This window comes from Hylobates moloch, unplaced genomic scaffold, assembly GCF_009828535.3.
Source record: "Hylobates moloch isolate HMO894 unplaced genomic scaffold, HMol_V3 SCAFFOLD_5, whole genome shotgun sequence".
In the NCBI taxonomy this organism is placed as follows: domain Eukaryota; kingdom Metazoa; phylum Chordata; class Mammalia; order Primates; family Hylobatidae; genus Hylobates; species Hylobates moloch.
Window position 1 is genome coordinate 104,407,321 of NW_026652280.1, and position 17,512 is coordinate 104,424,832.

Below are 17,512 nucleotides of genomic sequence, written 5' to 3' on the forward strand. Positions count from 1 at the left end.
AATACTTCTTTAGGAGAGTATATATATATATATATATTTTTTTTTTTTTTTGAGACAGAGTCTCTGTCGCCCAGGCCGGAGTGCAGTGGCGCCATCTTGGCTCACTGCAACCTCTGCCTACCGGATTCAAGTGATTCTCTTGCCTCAGCCTCCCGAATAGCTGGGATTACAGGCATGCACCACCACACCTGGCTGATTTTTGCATTTTTAGTTTCACCATGTTAGCCAGACTGGTCTTGAACTCCTGACCTCAGGTGATTCACCCGCCTCAGCCTGCCAAAGCGCTGGGATTACAGGCGTGAGGCACTGCTCCCGGCCTCTATTTTTGGTTTTAAACAGCCTCTTTACATGTCTTTTAGAACACAACCCTTTTGCAAGTTGGAAACTGCTTGTATGTATAGGACTTAAAATACACTGGTTAAAGAAGGCTATACTGGCCTGCACTTGCACTTTAGAAATAAAGTGAAGCAACTGTAATTCATCTTTAGCCTTAGCACCACCTTAGGTATCTTCACTTCCTCTGCCTCTTCTGTTATAGCTGCCATTGGTAACAGGTGCCTCTACCAAAATGCTGGGCTGACTTACCAGGTAGATGTAAGAAGGAGAAATGACTTGAAGGAAAGTTGTTCTGTGCTCATGTTTCCTGTTTTTAATGTTTGTGGCACTATGCCCACACTTCCACCACTTCCTTCCACAATGATCTTGCTTAAGCCTCCCTAAGTTCCAGTTTCTTCATCTATAGAAGAGGGACACCGCTGCTACCAACACCATCTCATTGGTACAGTTACAATTGATGTTTTCAACGTCCCTGACAATACAGTTAAATAGAAGCTTCAGAATCCTGCCTCATTATCGTACGTTCAAAAGCTTTCATTCTCATTGGTTCTGCAGATTCCTAGGGAAAATTAGTGAACCATGAAAAGACTCTCCCATTTCTAGCAAAGGCATTTCTAGTATCTTGAATAAAGGCACTACATAGTTCTCTTAAAAGTAGAGCAACTAGGTCGGGCGCGGTGGCTCACGCCTGTAATCCCAGCACTTTGGGAGGCCGAGGCGGGCGGATCACGAGGTCAGGAGACGAGACAATCCTGGTTAACACGGTGAAACCCCGTCTCTACTAAAAATACAAAAAATTAGCCGGGCGCAGTGGCGGGCGCCTGTAGTCCCAGCTACTCGGGGGGCTGAGGCAGGAGAATGGCGTGAACCCGGGAGGCGGAGCTTGCAGTGAGCTGAGATTGCGCCACTGCACTCCGGGCTGGGCGAAAGAGCGAGACCCCGTCTCAAAAAAAAAAAAAAAAAAAAAGTAGAGCAACTAATTTGATATTAGTTGTCCTTGAGATTAAGCCATGTTTAGGCATCCATCTTCTATAACTCCCAACTAGATTTTCGCAGCCTAAGATAGGATTTGTGCATTTTTTTTCTCTCATATCTTCTTAAATACTTCAAATATGTTAGCTGACTGACTAGCCAAGATGCCAAGTTGGGTAGCTTACACCTCTGGTGGCCAAAGTTTGGTCACCAGATTCCTGCAAATCCTTCATTCTTTCATCAAATATTTACTGAGTGCTAGATACTGTTCTAGGTGCTTGAGATACATCTGAACAACAAAAATCCCTGTTTTGTGGGATATTTGTCCTTGACAATATTTTCATTAGTCTTCAGTTAAATGATTAAAATATAGACAATGGAGTGAGACTTTTTTGTTTTGTTTTGTTGTTTTGAGACAGGGTCTCTCTCTCGCTGTCACCCAGGCTGGAGTGCAGTGGTGCCATCCTGGTTCACTGCAGCCTTGACCTCCAGCGCTCAGGTGACCCTCCCACCTCAGCCTCCTGAGTAGCTGGGATTATAGGCACACACTACCATGCCCAGCTAATTTTTTGTAGTTTTAGTAGAGACGAGGTTTCGCCATCTTGCCCAGACTGGTCTTGAACTCCTGGCCTGAAATGATCTGCCTGCCTCGACCTCCCAAAGTGCTGGGATTACAGGTATGAGCCACTACACCCAGCTGGAGTGAGTTTTTAACAAAACTAAATATAAGCAACTTCTAAATTCTGAGATTATTTCCTTTTTATCCTTTTTTGGTGTTAAAATGCTCCTTCAATTTTGAAATGACAATGAGTGAAGATAATACATTTTAAATATCCTTATTTGATAAACTAAAAAAAAAAAACCTTAAGTTGACCCTCTAATATTTTCTTCAAGTTTTACTATTCTGTAAAATCTGAAACTGAGAAACTATAGTAATTCAAGCCAGTATTGCAACTTCTTACAATGCCAAGTCTTGAACAAAACAAGAAAGATTCAAAGAAAAGGAACTTAAGTAGATGCCGTGCCTTCTGAGTCCAGCCCAGTTGCATGCTGGTAAGTGTTTAACAACTGGCTCTCCAGATTAAAACAATAAATAGGCCGGGCGCAGTGGCTCAGATCTGTAAACCTAGCACTTTGGGAGGCCGAGGCAGGCAGATCACTTGAACTCAGGAAGGTGGAGACCAGCCAGGCAAATGTGGTGAAACCCCATCTCTACAAAAAAATACAAAAATTAGCCGGGCGTGGGCTGGGCGCAGTGGCTCACGCTTGTAATCCCAGCACTTTGGTAGGCTGAGGTGGCGGATTACCTGAGGTCAGGAGTTTGAGACCAGCCTGGCCATTATGGTGAAACCCTGTCTCTACTAAAAATACAACAAATTAGCCGGGTGTGGTGGCGTATGCGTATAATCCCAGCTACTCAGGAGGCTGAGGCAGGAGAATTGATTGAACCCTGGGGATGGAGGTTGCAGTGAGCCAAGATCACGCCACTGCACTCCAGCCTGGGTGACAGAGTAAGACTCTGTCTCAAAAAAAAAAAAATTAGCCAGGTATGGTGGTGGGCAGCTGAAGCAGGAGAATCACTTGAACCTGGAAGGTGGAGGCTGCAGTGAGCTAAGATCACGCCACTGCACTCCAGCCTGGGTGACAGAGTGAGACTCTGTCTCAAAAAAATAAATAATAAAATAAAATAAGGAAGACCTGATTTGTAGAGTTTGCTTATTTTAAGCTACCAATGCAATGCTACTAAAGATGGAGTGAGGATGAAGTGGGTATAAGTAGCTTTCGTGAACGAGTGTCAATACAAGCCAGCTCTGAGACACCGCTGTTCCAGCCTGGTATGAAATACAATATCTAGCCCAGGCATCAAGGATGTTGAAAATGGTGTGGACTTTGAGTTTCAGTTCCACCACTTATTTCCACAATGGTTTTAGACAAGGCTTTCTAAGTCTCAGTTTCCTAATCTATAGAATAGGGATACTATTGCTACCACTACCACCTCATATGTTGTTGGGAGGATCAAATAAAATAATGGGCAGGAAAGAGCTTCAGTGCCCTGTACAATGCCTGGCACAGAAAATGCATAATATCTGTATTTAATTCATTAAAACATGTCGATTTGGGTATTTCCTCTTTTCCATATTTGCTAGAAACTTCCTATTTTGAAAAAAAATAACAGAGTTTGAGAGTTCAAAGATAAAATGCACAACTTAATATCATTTATTGAAAGCACAATTTTGCTGCAAGTGCTTTTCTAAAAAGAGTACTGCCAGAGTAGCTCAACAGTCTTTATTTATTCCAAAAGATGGCCAAGCGCAGTGGCTCACGCCTGTAATCCCAGTACTTTGGGAGGCCAAGGTGAGTGGATCAACTGAGGTCAGGAGTTCAAGACCAGCCTGATCAACACGGAGAACCCCACCATCTCTACTTAAAATACAAAATTAACTGGGTGTGGTGGTGAACGCCTGTAGTCTCAGCTACTTGGGAGGCTAAGGCAGAAGAATCGCTTGAACCCAAGAGATGTAGGTTGCAGTGAGCCAAGATTGCACCACTGCACTCCAGCCTGGGTGACAGAGTGAGACTCCATCTCAAAAAAAAAAAGGGCGGGAAATACAGAACATCAAAACATCTCCTCTGATGTTCTTCCCTTTGCTTCTCGAGGTGGCAGTTTAGACCATTGATTTTTAGCCATTCTTCTTTTCTTCTTCTTTTTTTTTTTTTTTTTGAGACAGAGTCTCGCTCTCGCCCAGGCTGGAGTGCAGTGGCACGATCCCAGCTCACTGCAAGCCTCCCAGGCTCACGCCATTCTCCTGCCTCAGCCTCCCGAGTAGCTGGGACTACAGGTGCCCGCTACCATGCCCAGATAATTTTTTTGTATTTTTAGTAGAGACAGGGTTTCACCATGTTAGCCAGGATGGTCTTAATCTCCTGACCTCGTGATCCGCCCGCCTCGGCCTCCCAAAGTGCTGGGATTACAGGCGTGAGCCACCGCACCTGGCCTCTTCTTTTCTAATATATGCATTAAAAAGTTATAAATTTCTTTCTAAGCACTGGTTTAGCTGGATCTCACACATTTTTATATGTCATTTTAAAAAATTATTGCTCAGTTCAAAATATTTTCTAATTGTCATTATGATTTCTTCTTCTTAATAACCATGGTTATTAAGAAGTATATCACTTAAATGGGAGGTTTTCTAATTACCTTTTTGTTATTGAGCCTAGCTTAATCTCACTGTGGTCAGAGAACATACTCTAAATGACTTGAATATTTTATGGCCCAGCACATACAGAGTCAATTTTGTTAAATATTCTACATGCCCTTCAAAATAAATATTCTGAGCCCAGTGCAGTGGCTTGGGGCTGGGGTCCCAGCTACTTGGGAGGCTGAGCTGGGAGGATCACTTGGGCCCAGCAGTTCAAAGCTGCAGTGAGCCATGATCCTGCCTCTGCTCTCCAGCTTGGGTGAAAAAAAAAAAAGGATTCTGTTATTGAGAACAGGTTCTAGATATCTTAATTAGGACAAGTTCATTAATCGTGTTATTCAAATCTTCTATATCGTTATTAATTTATTCCATTTGCTTATTCTACAAGCTATTGAAAGAGGTATCTCAAAGCCTCCCACTATGATTGCAGATTTTGTCCTTTTTCCTTTTAGCTCTGGCAATCTTTGCTTCAGGGGACTCGGAGGCCATGTTTTGAGGAGCATACAGATTTAAGATTATAATCTCTTCCTGGTGGGTCTCTTCATCATTTATTTCTTTATCATTATGAAAGTTCCCTCTTTAGCCTCATAATGCTTCTTGCTTTAAAGTCTACTCTGACTGATATTTGAATAATTATACCCACATTTTGCTGTTGCTTGCGTTTGTGTGATCTAGCTTTTAGCTTCCTATTATTGTCAACCTTTCTGTGTTTTTGTATTAAAGATGTTTTTCTTGGCCAGGCGTGGTGGCTCATGCCTGTAATCCCAGCACTTTGGGAGGCTGAGATGGGCGGATCACCTGAGGTCAGGAGTTCGAGACCAGCCTGGCCAACATGGCGAAACCCCGTCTCTACTAAAAATACAAAAACTAGCCAGGCGTGGTGGCATGCCTGTAATCCCAGCTACTCAGGAAGCTGAGAATCACTTGAACCCGGGAGACAGAGTTTGCTGTGAGCCAAGATCATGCCACTGCACTCCAGCCTAGGCGACAAAGCAAGGCTCTGTCTCAAAAATAAATAAATAAATAAATAAAAATAAAAAATGCCAGGAGCATTAGTATTTCAAATGAATACCCTAAATGGTAGCACTTGCTCATAACCATCTATCTTAATCCTGAGTACTTTATTAGAAACTTGTTCTGCAAAAGGAACGGACTCAGGAATAATTAGTTGGAACTGTAAAATCTTACCATCTCATGGAGTGATATTATAATTATATTCTATTGCTGGTGTCGTCCACTGTTTAGTTGCCAGTAAGTCAGCATTTCCTTACTTATGCATAGGGAAAGTGAGCCATGGGCATGTTAACTCACTTGCTCCAGGCCTTATAACCAATAGATGGCAGAACCAAGACATATGCAAAAGCTTTTAAGCTTTTTACTCAGCCCACGTCCTGACAACAGAAAATACAATAGCAGTTAATATGTCACTTGTTCTTTTTGTCACAAAAGGTAATTCATCTCTATTCTCCCTGCCTTCCATAAGTAAAATTTTGGTTTCTTCTACAACCTACATATTAACCAGGAGTCATGTGTATCAGACAAATAAACACAGTCTCTGCTTACTTACTGAGTCCAAAGGCAGGCTGGGAAGAAGTGGGTATGTCCCTGAGAGCCCTGTTTCATTTTGGGACCAACTCAACTTAGTTTCTGGTAAATCTGGAATTAATTTATGGATTTAGAAATAAACAAGGGAAGACATTTAGATGGCCGCTGCCGTCCTGAATCCGGTTTAGAGTACCACTAGAAAACACAATTAACCCCAAAATTTTTTCCCACTTGGTAGAGGATTACCGGAAACAGCTAGAGATATAATTTCATATACAATTCCATGTAGGCAATACCCAGGAATGGAGGCAGAAGGTGTGCTGTTGCCTAATCACCACGTTTATGCTCTGTACTGAGTGTAGATTTATAGACCTTGTCAGACAGAGAAATAATGACTGGAAAAATACATGGTCCCTTGTAAAAGCAGTTGTCTACCATTTTAATCTTGATGGAAAGAAATTTGTTCCTATGCTAATTTCTCATTAAGGAAATTGAACTATCTATTTCTGTGGATAGAAATACATATAAAGGTATCAAGGCTAAAAGCAAAAAACATCAGGTATGAGATCAGATGTGTAAAGAAGGATAGAGAAGGCAATCTGAAATTATTGAGAGCTCCACAATAGCTTTCTTCTTGAGTTTCCTGTGTTCGCAGCCTGAGAAAAGCACCTTCCCCATTCTAGCTTCTGACACTCCACCCTTGTTTTTCCAAACTCAACACGGCTGTGGATGTCAATACTGGGTTCATGTATCCGGGTACTACAGTTTATTTAAAAAGTGCAGGAAGCAGCCAGGCACGGTGGCTTGCGCCTGTAATCCCAGCACTTTGGGAGGCCAAGGCGGGCGGATCACCTGAGGTCAGGGGTTTGAAACCAGCCTGGCCAAAGTGGCGAAACCCTGTCCCTACTAAAAATACAAAATTAGCCTGGCGTGCTGGCGCATGCCTGTAATCCCAGCTACTTGGGAGGCTGAGGCAGGAGAATCTCTTGAACCCGGGAGGCGGAGGTTGCAGTGAGCCGAGATCGTGCCATTGCACTCCAGCCTGGACAACAAGAGTGAAACTTCATCTCAAAAAAAAAAAAAAAAAAAGTGCAGGAAACTCAAAGAACCTATTAAAGGCCAGAAAGTCAGTGAGGTTTGTTTATTGTGTAACCACAAACATCACCAAAACCACACAGAGAGGACTGCTTAACCTATGATGCCACTGAGCAGACACAATATTTGACATAAACACTACAGTTTGAACAGGTGACACTGGGGGCCAGATGTTAGAATATCTGCTGCTGCCCTTGCTCCTGCTGGTGCTGCTGCTGCTGGGAGACACCTCTACTGCCATTCTCACCAAAAGGAGGATTTTACATACTTCTGGTTCCTCACTTACCCACTTGCAAAATGATGTTCTATACAGGTGTGCCCGACTGGCAAAGGCTAGGTCTCATGTCTGTGCCTTAACTGCATTGGAGCCTTGAAGATGGAGTTTTGGCTTCAACTTGGAGAAGTAAAATTTGTAACGTGGGAAATTCTCCAAACATGGGAATATTGTTCAAAAGATGCTAGGTGGCCATAAAAATAAATGAACACTGTGTATACTACTGTGGCGTTATCAGGATTTAATTGCTGAAGTATAATTTCTAAAAAGCTGAGAACAAATATACAACGAACACATCAAAGATTTTAACTCATTAATTAATAAGGGATCAGTAAGATTAAAGTCAGTTCAAATAAGAATTTGAGGCTGGGCACAGTGGCTCATGCCTGTAATCCCAGCACTCTGGGAAGCCGAGGTGGGTGGATCACCTGAGGTCAGGAGTTCGAGACCGGCCTGGCCAAAATGGTGAAACCCTGTATCTACTAAAATTGCAAAAATTAGCTGGGCCTGGTGGTGCACGCCTGTAATCTCAGCTACTGCGGAGGCTGAGGCAGGAGAATCGCTTAAATCTGGGAGGCAGAGGTTACAGTGAGCTGAGATCCGAGATCGCACACTGTACTCCAGTGTGGGCGACGAAGTAAGACTGTGTCTCAAAAAAAAAAAAAAAAAAGAATTTAAGAATTTGACTGACAGAGATCTACATTCTCTATTTCTCTATTCAGTAAAATCTACGATACAAAATTTATTTGCATTGCCATGTATAGGGATCATTTGCATAGTTATCAGTTTTTTACAACTTAACTCTGAAAAGAATCAAACAATTCCTGTAAAGGTCCACTAAATAATACCCAGCACGTCACTGAAAGGACACCTGCTAATCTCTTTCGCCTGAATAATTATTCTTAATAAAATGTTAAGTGATTGACTGAAATTAAAAAAATGCTAAGTGAAAAAACAAGATAGAGAAAAGTATGTATAATATGTTAGTGTTCACTTAAGATGAAAGACTATTAATATATAGGCATATTTGCATATTTTTAAAAATAGGAAGATAAACCATAAATTGTTTAAATGATTACCAATTAAGGAAAAAAGGAAATCGTGTAAAACAGACAAAAGGAGAGGCTAGAGTTCTTTGAATGTACCTCATTGTGTTGATTTCACTTTGGATGCACGTAAATGTTTTACATAATTATAAAATGAAATTACGTAAGTGTAAAAAGCAATCCCTAAAAGAAAGAAGTGAAATGAAACAAATAAACCTGTGTATGGAGGTGGAGCATAACCATACAGGGAACTATTCCAGGTGACTTCAAAACACAGTAATTGACTTACATCCTTAGCTACATTAGGCTTAATGGAGAAAAACCTGTCCCCCTCCACTTTAAAATCTCTAATTTGTTTTCATTAATAATCTTATTGGCGTAGGCTTGTTGTTATTCTGCAATTTTACAGGATAAATTAAACAAGTACTTGAGTTGATATTTTAGAGAACCCAGATTTTTTATGCATGTTTGAAAAGAAGTGCAGATATAAGATTGATGGGGTGAGTAAATCCTATAGTCTTGAATTTGAATTTGAAGTATCAGTGTTAGCTTGTGATCTATTTAATTTTTTTTAAAAAGATATTTCTTAGCTCTATCTGCTGAAAAGGCTTAGCAACAATGGTCAATCTGCTATCCCAAACACTACTAGTTCCTAGATTATGGTATTTAAACATTGTTTCCACTAAAAGGAACCAGAGCTCCTTGGAGAAATGGCTGATTCCAGATTTGGGGCAGGAATTGTTCAAGACAAACCTGCAATAGCCTGTCATATTAGAAAGAAAGGAAGCTTTTAAAGAGTACGAATATTATATACAAACTCTGTCTGCACTAAATAGCCAGTTTGAATAAATTCCTACAGACCAAAAATGAGACAATATGAATATCAATAAGGATAAAACTGGAATGGATTGAAACACATCAAATATGTTTAAATCCATGAATTCATAATGATATAAACATAACTCAATGGTTTCACAATATATGGAGCTTATTTAAATCTCAATTCAAACAAACTATTAAAAAATGTATCAGACAGTCCAGGAAATGTGAACATTGATAGGATGTCTGATGACATTAAGAAATTGTTGTCTTAATTTCTTATGACAATAAAGTGGCTCACACCTGTAATCCCAGTACTTTGGGAGGCTGAGGTGGGCAGATTACCTAAGGTCAGGAGTTCGAGACCAGCCTGGCCAACGTGGCGAAACCCCATCTCTACTAAAAATACAAAAATTAGCTGGGTATGGTGGCACATGCCTGTAATCCCAGCTACTTGGGAGGCTGAGGCAGGAGAATCGCTTGAACCTGGGAGGCAGATGTTGCAGTGAGTCAAGATCGCACCAATGCACTCCAGCATGGGAGACAAAGCATGACTCTGTCTCGGAAAACACACACACACACACACACACACACCTCCCACAAATCACTAAGAAAATGCAACAATACAATAGAAAAATGAGCAAAACAGATGAACAGGAAATTCACAGAAAATTCAAACGGTCAATAAATGTGTGAAAAGATCCTCAACCTCATTAGTAATTAGGAAAATGCAAATTTAAAAGATGATAGTTCATCTTGCTCCCACCCCACTCAGGTAACCATTCTCAATTGGATATATTTGAGTGTATCCTTTTTTCCATGAATATACTAACACATACACACACACACGCATATTACTAAACTATACATATAGTATATATTAATAAAGACATTTTGAGTTGATGAACGAAGGAATGGCTGAGTGAGAACCAGACAATATCAGATCATGAATGAGTTGTGTTAAAAGCAGTAAGACAGGTTTTCCTAGGAAATCATAGAAGGAGCTGGGATTTGGGGAGCTTTATCTTAATCTCTTTATAACTAAATGTTTTCCATGTAAAAGTTGGTGTTTTTAAAATTTAATTTAATTTTTTTGAGATAGGGTCTTGATATGTCATCCAGGCTGAAACACAGTGGCATAATCATGGCTCACTGCAGCCTTGTCCTCGTAGACTCAAGCAATTCTCCCACCTCAGCCTCCCTCTCAGCTGGGACTACAAGCATGCACCACCATGCCCAGCTAATTAAAAAATTTTTTTTTGCAGAGACAGGGTCTCACTATATTGCCTAGGCTGGTCTTGAACTCCTGGCCTCAAGTGATCCTCCCACCTCAGTCTCCCAAAGTGCTGGGATTATAGGCATGAGCCACCGGGCTCAGACAAGGGCTCTTCTTGATGGCTTACTGTATCCACTTTGTCCCCAAGACCATAGGGAAATGACTAGAGGTGACTGTACTAGCTAGATTTTAAACGAAACTGAAATGAAAGTTCACTTCCTCATTATGAGTACCTCATGTGACAAGTTCCAATTTCTTTTAAAGTCAATTGAACTGAAATCTCCTTGTTGCTTTGAAATCTTAGAAGAGAGCCCACTAATTCAAGGACTCTTACTGTGGGAGCACCTGCTGGTTCTATCACGTATGTACTGTTTGTTCTTTTTCTCCCATTTGGTCTGCAAACACTCTGTGTTTGTAACTTGTTCTGCCTGCTAGGTTTTAAATCTTTGGTTTCAGGAAGTAAACTAAAAAATCGTGTCGTTCAATTTGCCTCCTCTCTATTTTTAAAAAGTTAATGTCTGAGCATCTAAGCATCTAAGTTGAGACTGAAACATGGCTTTCCTTGGAATATAATTTAAAGGTTTGCATGTTGAAAATTCCAGATGTTTTCAATTAAAAAGAAATGGAAAAGAAAGTAGAATCCAGTTTGAGGGAGCTAGTCGCTGAATTTCTGTTGAAGTCTCTTGAATTAAATACAGAAGTGGCATTTTAAAGAGTAGTTAATTGCCTCATTTGAAACAGATGTCTGATCATTGAAAAAAACATAAAAAGGAAAATTACCTACCTAAAGATGTGAAAGCAGTAGATGAGAATTGTCTTTTAACTATCTGTAAAGACTGGATATTTAAATAGCTCAGTTAAGAAGAGCCCATGTATTCAAAAATTCAGGAGATAAACTGATTTTTCAGAGTTTGTCTCTCTTAAGGATGATTTTTTTTTTTTTTTTGAGAGAGAGAGAGAGAGAAAAAAAGATTTCCTTTGATTAGATTTGTTGGAAAATCCTGGAAAGTCCCTGTTTTCTAACCTTCTAGATGTGTTTGGTTTACCAGATATTGGGAAATTCCTGGAAATCACTTTTTAAAGTGCTACTAAGCATTGGAAGTAGTATTTCAGACATAAATCTGCAGCTGTTCCCTCTGACTATATATCCCAGGAATTTTCCTGTATAATTCTGTTTATAATAGTCTGTCCCTTTGATAGACTTTGCATTGTTATTTACTCTTATGAAATCATGCGGTCACAACATATGCAGCTAATAGCAACACTTCCTATGTTACCTTTCCTTACACAGAATGAAATGGCTGGTTTGTGTGCTCTTGGTGTGCTCCTCTGCAGTGGCACAGTTGCATAAAGATCCTACCCTGGATCACCACTGGCATCTCTGGAAGAAAACCTATGGCAAACAATACAAGGAAAAGGTAGATTGGATTGCCACTCAAGCGATATGCTTTTAAAGGAGTACTGTTTTCTACCTCTCAAAATTGTGTTCTTACAGGCAGTGTTTTCAGTAAATATTTAGGCTGGGTGTGGTGGCTCGCGCCTGTAATCCTAGCCCTTTGGGAAGCCAAGGTGAGCGGATCACCTGAGGTCAGGAGTTCAAGACCAGCCTAGCCAACATGGCGAAACCCCGTCTGTACTAAAAATACAAAAATTAGCTGGATGTGGTGGTGGGCGCCTGTAATCCCAGCTACTCGGGAGGCTGAGGCAAGAGAATCGCTTGAGCCAGGGAGGCGGAGGTTGCAGTGAGCCAAGATTGTGCCATTGCACTCCAGCCTGGGTGACAGAGTGAGACTCCATCTCAAAAATAAATAAATAAATATTATGTACTTGTTTCTTGCCAGATACTGTTCTTGGTACCATACAGCAGGAATCAAAACAAAATTCCTGTTATGGAGCTTATATTATAGTGAGAGAGACAGGAAATAAGGAAATAAACAAGCAGATATGTAGTACGCTAGATGGTGATAAGTGTTGTAGATAAAAATAATGGAAGGCATGGACAGTAGGAAGGGCCCTGGGTGGTGGTGGTGGTAAGAAGTCTATCTATATGACAGGAGGGTTAGGGAAGCCCTCACGGATAAGGGTGCCATTTGAGCAGAGAATTGATGGAAGCCAGGGAGCAAGCAAAATACATAATAGAGTGAAGGTCTCAGGCCAAGGGCAAATGAGCACAAGCTCCTGAGGAAGGGCCACATTTGGGATGGCCGAGGAGCAAAAAGGCGTTATTACCCACATAGTGTGGCCAGATACTGTTTCTTGACTATCACTTCCCATTTTGTGCTTTTGTTTTTATTTCAAAGTACACTTGCTGATAAGACCTTAACCCTACTGCTTTAAATAACTAAGTCCTGGCCGGGCGCGGTGGCCCACGCTTGTAATCCCAGCACTTTGGGAGGCCGAGGCGGGCGGATCACGAGGTCAGGAGATCGAGACCACGGTGAAACCCCGTCTCTACTAAAAAAAATACAAACAATTAGCCAGGCGTGGTGGCGGGAGCCTGTAGTCCCAGCTACTCGGAGAGGCTGAGGCAGGAGAATGGCGTGAACCCGGGAGGCGGAGCTTGCAGTGAGCCGAGATTGCGCCACTGCACTCCAGCCTGGGCGACAGAGCGAGACTCCATCTCAAAAAAAAAAAAAAAAAACTAAGTCCTGTAACTATGTAATATTTCTGTTTGTAAGCCAGCATCATATATTTATTTATTTGACATACTATTTTGTATAAAAATGACACTCTTAGGTCATACACTCGTTTTATTTTTATTTATTTATAATTAAATAATAATTGTGTATATTTATGGAGTACAATGTGATGTTATGATACAAATATACATTGCAGAATGATTAAATTAGACTAATTAACATATTCAGCACCTCACATACTTATCCTTTCATTGTGATAAGAACATTTAAAATCTACCCTTTCAGTAATTTTGACATATAAAATACATTATTATTATTATCCGTAGTCACCATGCTATGCAATAGATTGCTAGAATGTATTCTTCTTGTCAAATGAAACTCTGTACTCTTTGCCTAACATCTCCCCTTTCCCTGTCTACCCTCCTCCCAGCCTCTGCTAACCACCATTCTACTCTCTACTTTTATGAGTTCAACTGTTTTATATTCCACATGTAAATGAGATTATGCAGTATTTGTCTTTCTGTGCCTGGCTTATTTCACTTAGCATAACGTTCTCTAGACCCATCCATGTTGTTGAAAATGACAGAATTTCTTTTTTTTTTTAAGGCTAAATAGTATTCCATTATGTATGGAATACAATACATACCACACTTCTTTATCCATTCTTTTTTTTTTTTTTTTGAGACGGAGTCTTGCTCTGTCCCCCAGGCTGGAGTGCAGTGGTGCGATCTCGGCTCACTGCAAGCTCCGCCTCCCGGGTTCACGCCATTCTCCTGCCTCAGCCTCCCAAGTAGCTGGGACTACAGGCACCCGCCAACATGTCCGGCTAATTTTTTGTATTTTTAGTAGAGACGGGGTTTCACCGTGTTAGCCAGGATGGTCTCGATCTCCTGACCTCGTGATCCGCCCGCCTCAGCCTCCCAAAGTGCTGGGATTACAGGCTTGAGCCACCGCGCCCGGCCTATCCATTCATCTTTTAATGGACACTTTATAAGGTTGATTCCGTATCTTGGCTATTGTGAATAATGCTACAATGGACATGGAAGTGCAGCTATCTCGTTGACATACTGATTGCACTTCCTTGGGACATATACCCAGAAGTGAGATTGCTGGATGATAAGGTAATTATATTTTTAATTTTTTGAGGAACCTCCATAGTGTTTTCCCAAATGGCTGTACTAATTTACATTCCCACTAGCAGTGTATGAGGGTCCCCTTTTCTCCACATCCTCACCAACACTTATCTTTCATCCTTTTGATAATAGCCATTCTAACAGATGTGAGGTGATATCTCATTGTGGTTTTACTTTACATTTCCCTGATGACTGGTGATGTTAAGCATTTTTTCTCGTATCTGTTGGCCATTTGTATGTGTCTTGTTTTGAGAAATGTCTATTCAGGTCTTCTGCCCATTTTTAAACAGGGTTGTTTTCTTTTTTTTTTTTTTTTTTTTGAGACGGAGTCTCGCTCTGTTGCCCAGGCTGGAGTGCAGTGGCGCAATCTCGGCTCACTGCAAGCTCCACCTCCCAGGTTCATGCCATTCTCCTGCCTCAGCCTCTCTGAGTAGCTGGGACTACAGGCGCCTGCCACCACACCCGGCTAATTTTTTTTTTGTATTTTTAGTAGAGATGGGGTTTCACCATGGTCTCGATCTCCTGACCTCGTGATCCGCCCGCCTCGGCCTCCCAAAGTGCTGGGATTACAAGCGTGAGCCACCTTGCCCAGCCAGGGTTATTTTCTTGATAGTTTCTTTGAGTTCCTTCTATATTTGGGATATTAGCCCCTTATCAAATGTATGATTTTCAAATATTTTCTCCCAATCTATGAGTTATCCTTTCACTCTGTTAATTGTTTCCTTTATTGTACAAAAGCTTTTTAGTTTGATGGAGTCCCGTTTGTCTATTTTTGCTATTGTTGCCTGTTCTTTAGGGGTCATATTCAAAAAACCATTGCCCGGACCAATGTTGTGGAGTTTTCCCCTATATTTTCTTATAGTAGTTGTATAGTTTCAGTCCTTATGTTTATGCTTGAATTCATTTTGAGTTGATTATTGTATATGGGGTGACATAAGGGTTCAATTTCATTTTTCTGCATTTGGATAGCCAGTTTTCCTGATACTATTTATTAAACAGACTATCCTTTCCCCACTGTGTTTTCTTGGCACCTTTGCTGAAAATTGATTGACCATAAAGTTGCAGGTTATTTCTGGGCTCTATATCCTATTCGATTGGTAAACATGTCTGTTTCTATGCCAGTACTATGCTGTTTAAATTACTATAGTTTTGTAATATATTTTGAAACCAGGCATTTTGTAGTACCTCCAGCTTTGTTCCTCTTGCTAAAGATTACTTTGACTATTTAAGGACTTTTGTAGTTCCACATGAATATGAGGATTGTTTTTTCTACTTCTGTGAAGAATAACATTAGAATTTTGATAGAAATTGCACTGAATTTCTAGTTTGCTTTGGATGGTATGAACATTTTAGCAATATTAATTCTTCCAATCCATAAGCATGGAATATCTTCCCATTTATTTATTTTATCTTAAATTTCTTTCTTTCTTTTTTCTTTTTTTCTTTTTTTTGAGACGGAATTTTGCTCTTGTTGCCCAGGCTGGGGTGCAGTGGTGCAACCTCGGCTCACCGCAACATCTGCTTCCGGGGTTCAAGCAATTATCCTGCCTCAGCCTCCCGAGTAGCTGGGATTACAGGCATGTGCCACCACGCCTGGCTAATTTTGTATTTTTAGTAGAGGCAGAGTTTTTCCATGTTGGTCAGGCTGGACTCAAACTCCTGACCCCAGGTGATCCGCTTGCCTCAGCCTCCCAAAGTGCTGGGATTACAGGTGTGAGCCACTACGCCTGGCCTATTTTGTCTTCAGTTTCTTTTATCAATGTTTTATAGTTTTCAGCATATAACTTTTCAACTCCTTGGTTAAATTAACTCCTAAGTATTTTTAAATGCTGTTGTAAATAGAATTGTTTTCCTAATTTCTTTTTCAAATAGTTGTTAGTGTATAAAAATACTACTGACTTTTGTATGTTGACTTTGCGTCTTACAACTTTACTGAATTCACATATCAGTTCTAATAGTTTTTTGATGGAATCTTTCTTTTCTCTCTCTCTCTTTTTTTTTTTTTTTTTTTTTTTTTGAGGCAGATTCTTGCTCTGTTGCCCAGGCTAGAGTGCAGTCGTGCAATCTCGGCTCACTGCAACCTCCGCCTCCCAGGTTCAAGCAATTCTCCTGCCTCAGCCTCCTGAGTAGCTGGGATTACCGGCACATGCCACCACACCCAGCTAATTTTTGTATTTTTAGTAGAGACGGGGTTTCACCATGTTGGTCAGGCTGGTCTCGAACTTCGGACCTCGCGATCCACCCATCTTGGCCTCCCAAAGTGCTGAGATTACAGGCATAAGCCACCTTGCGCAACCTTCTTTTTTTTTTTTTGAAATGAGATCTTGCTCTGTCACCCAGGTTGGAGTGAAGTGGGATGATCATAGCTTACTGCAGCCTCAAACTCCAGCTCAAGTGATTCTCTTGCCTCAGCCTTCCAAGTAACTGGGACTATAGGCACATGCCACCATACCTAGCTAATTTCTATTTTTGTTTTTTGTAGAGATGGGGTCTTGCCATGTTGTCCAGGCTGGTGTTGAACTCCTAGACTCACACAATCCTCCCACCTCAACCTCCCAAAGTACAGGCATGAGCCACCACACCTGGCCAAGACTTTCTATATGATCATGTCATCAACAAACAAACGCAATTTCACTTCTTCCTTCTCTTATTTGGAGGTCTTGTATTTATTTTTCTTGCCTAATTGCTCTGGCTAGAATTTTCAGCACTATATTGACTAGAAATGGTGAGAGTGGGTACCCTCATCTTTTTCTGATCTTAGCAGAATGGCCTTTAAATTTTCACCCAATTGAGTATGGTGTTAGCTGTAGTCTTGCCATATATGGCCTATTTGTGTTAAGGAACATTCCTTCTATATGTAATTTGTTGAGAATGTTTGTTATGAAAGGATGTTGAATTCTGTCAAATGCTTTTCCTGCATCTATTTAAATGATCATATGGTTTCCTTGGTGGTGATGAATTTCACCCTCACCCACACCCTTTATGAACAGGTTCCTCATTTCAAGATTGACTGGAGTTAGATGTGCAATTAGCACCACTATCTGGTTAAATGAATGCTATCCCTCTGTTTAATAATTCCAATCCCTCAGGAGGAATGAACCTGACTTTGTTTTTTTTTGTTTTTTTTGTTTTTTTTTTGAGACAGAGTCTCGCTCTGTCGCCCAGGCTGGAGTGCAG

The 17,512-nt window shown here is 40.8% G+C and overlaps 1 protein-coding gene and 1 pseudogene across 3 annotated transcripts in view; one reads left to right on the forward strand and one right to left on the reverse strand.

Annotated features, from left to right (window-relative positions):
* Positions 1-921, reverse strand: part of LOC131383517 (short coiled-coil protein B-like) — a 4,048-nt pseudogene extending 3,127 nt beyond the window's left edge.
* A 4,094-nt stretch (positions 922-5,015) lies between these two features.
* Positions 5,016-17,512, forward strand: part of CTSS (cathepsin S) — a 39,764-nt gene continuing 27,267 nt past the window's right edge. For 2 of the 3 annotated variants that reach the window (XM_032154766.2, XM_058439321.1), the window contains exons 1-2: positions 10,808-10,924; positions 11,855-11,981. In XM_032154766.2, the coding sequence (XP_032010657.1) occupies positions 11,856-11,981 (126 nt within the window). In that variant the 5' untranslated portion in view covers positions 10,808-10,924; position 11,855. Of the gene's footprint in view, positions 5,040-10,807; positions 10,925-11,854; positions 11,982-17,512 lie in introns of those variants that run through there. The other variant, XM_032154767.2, reaches the window with a different exon arrangement.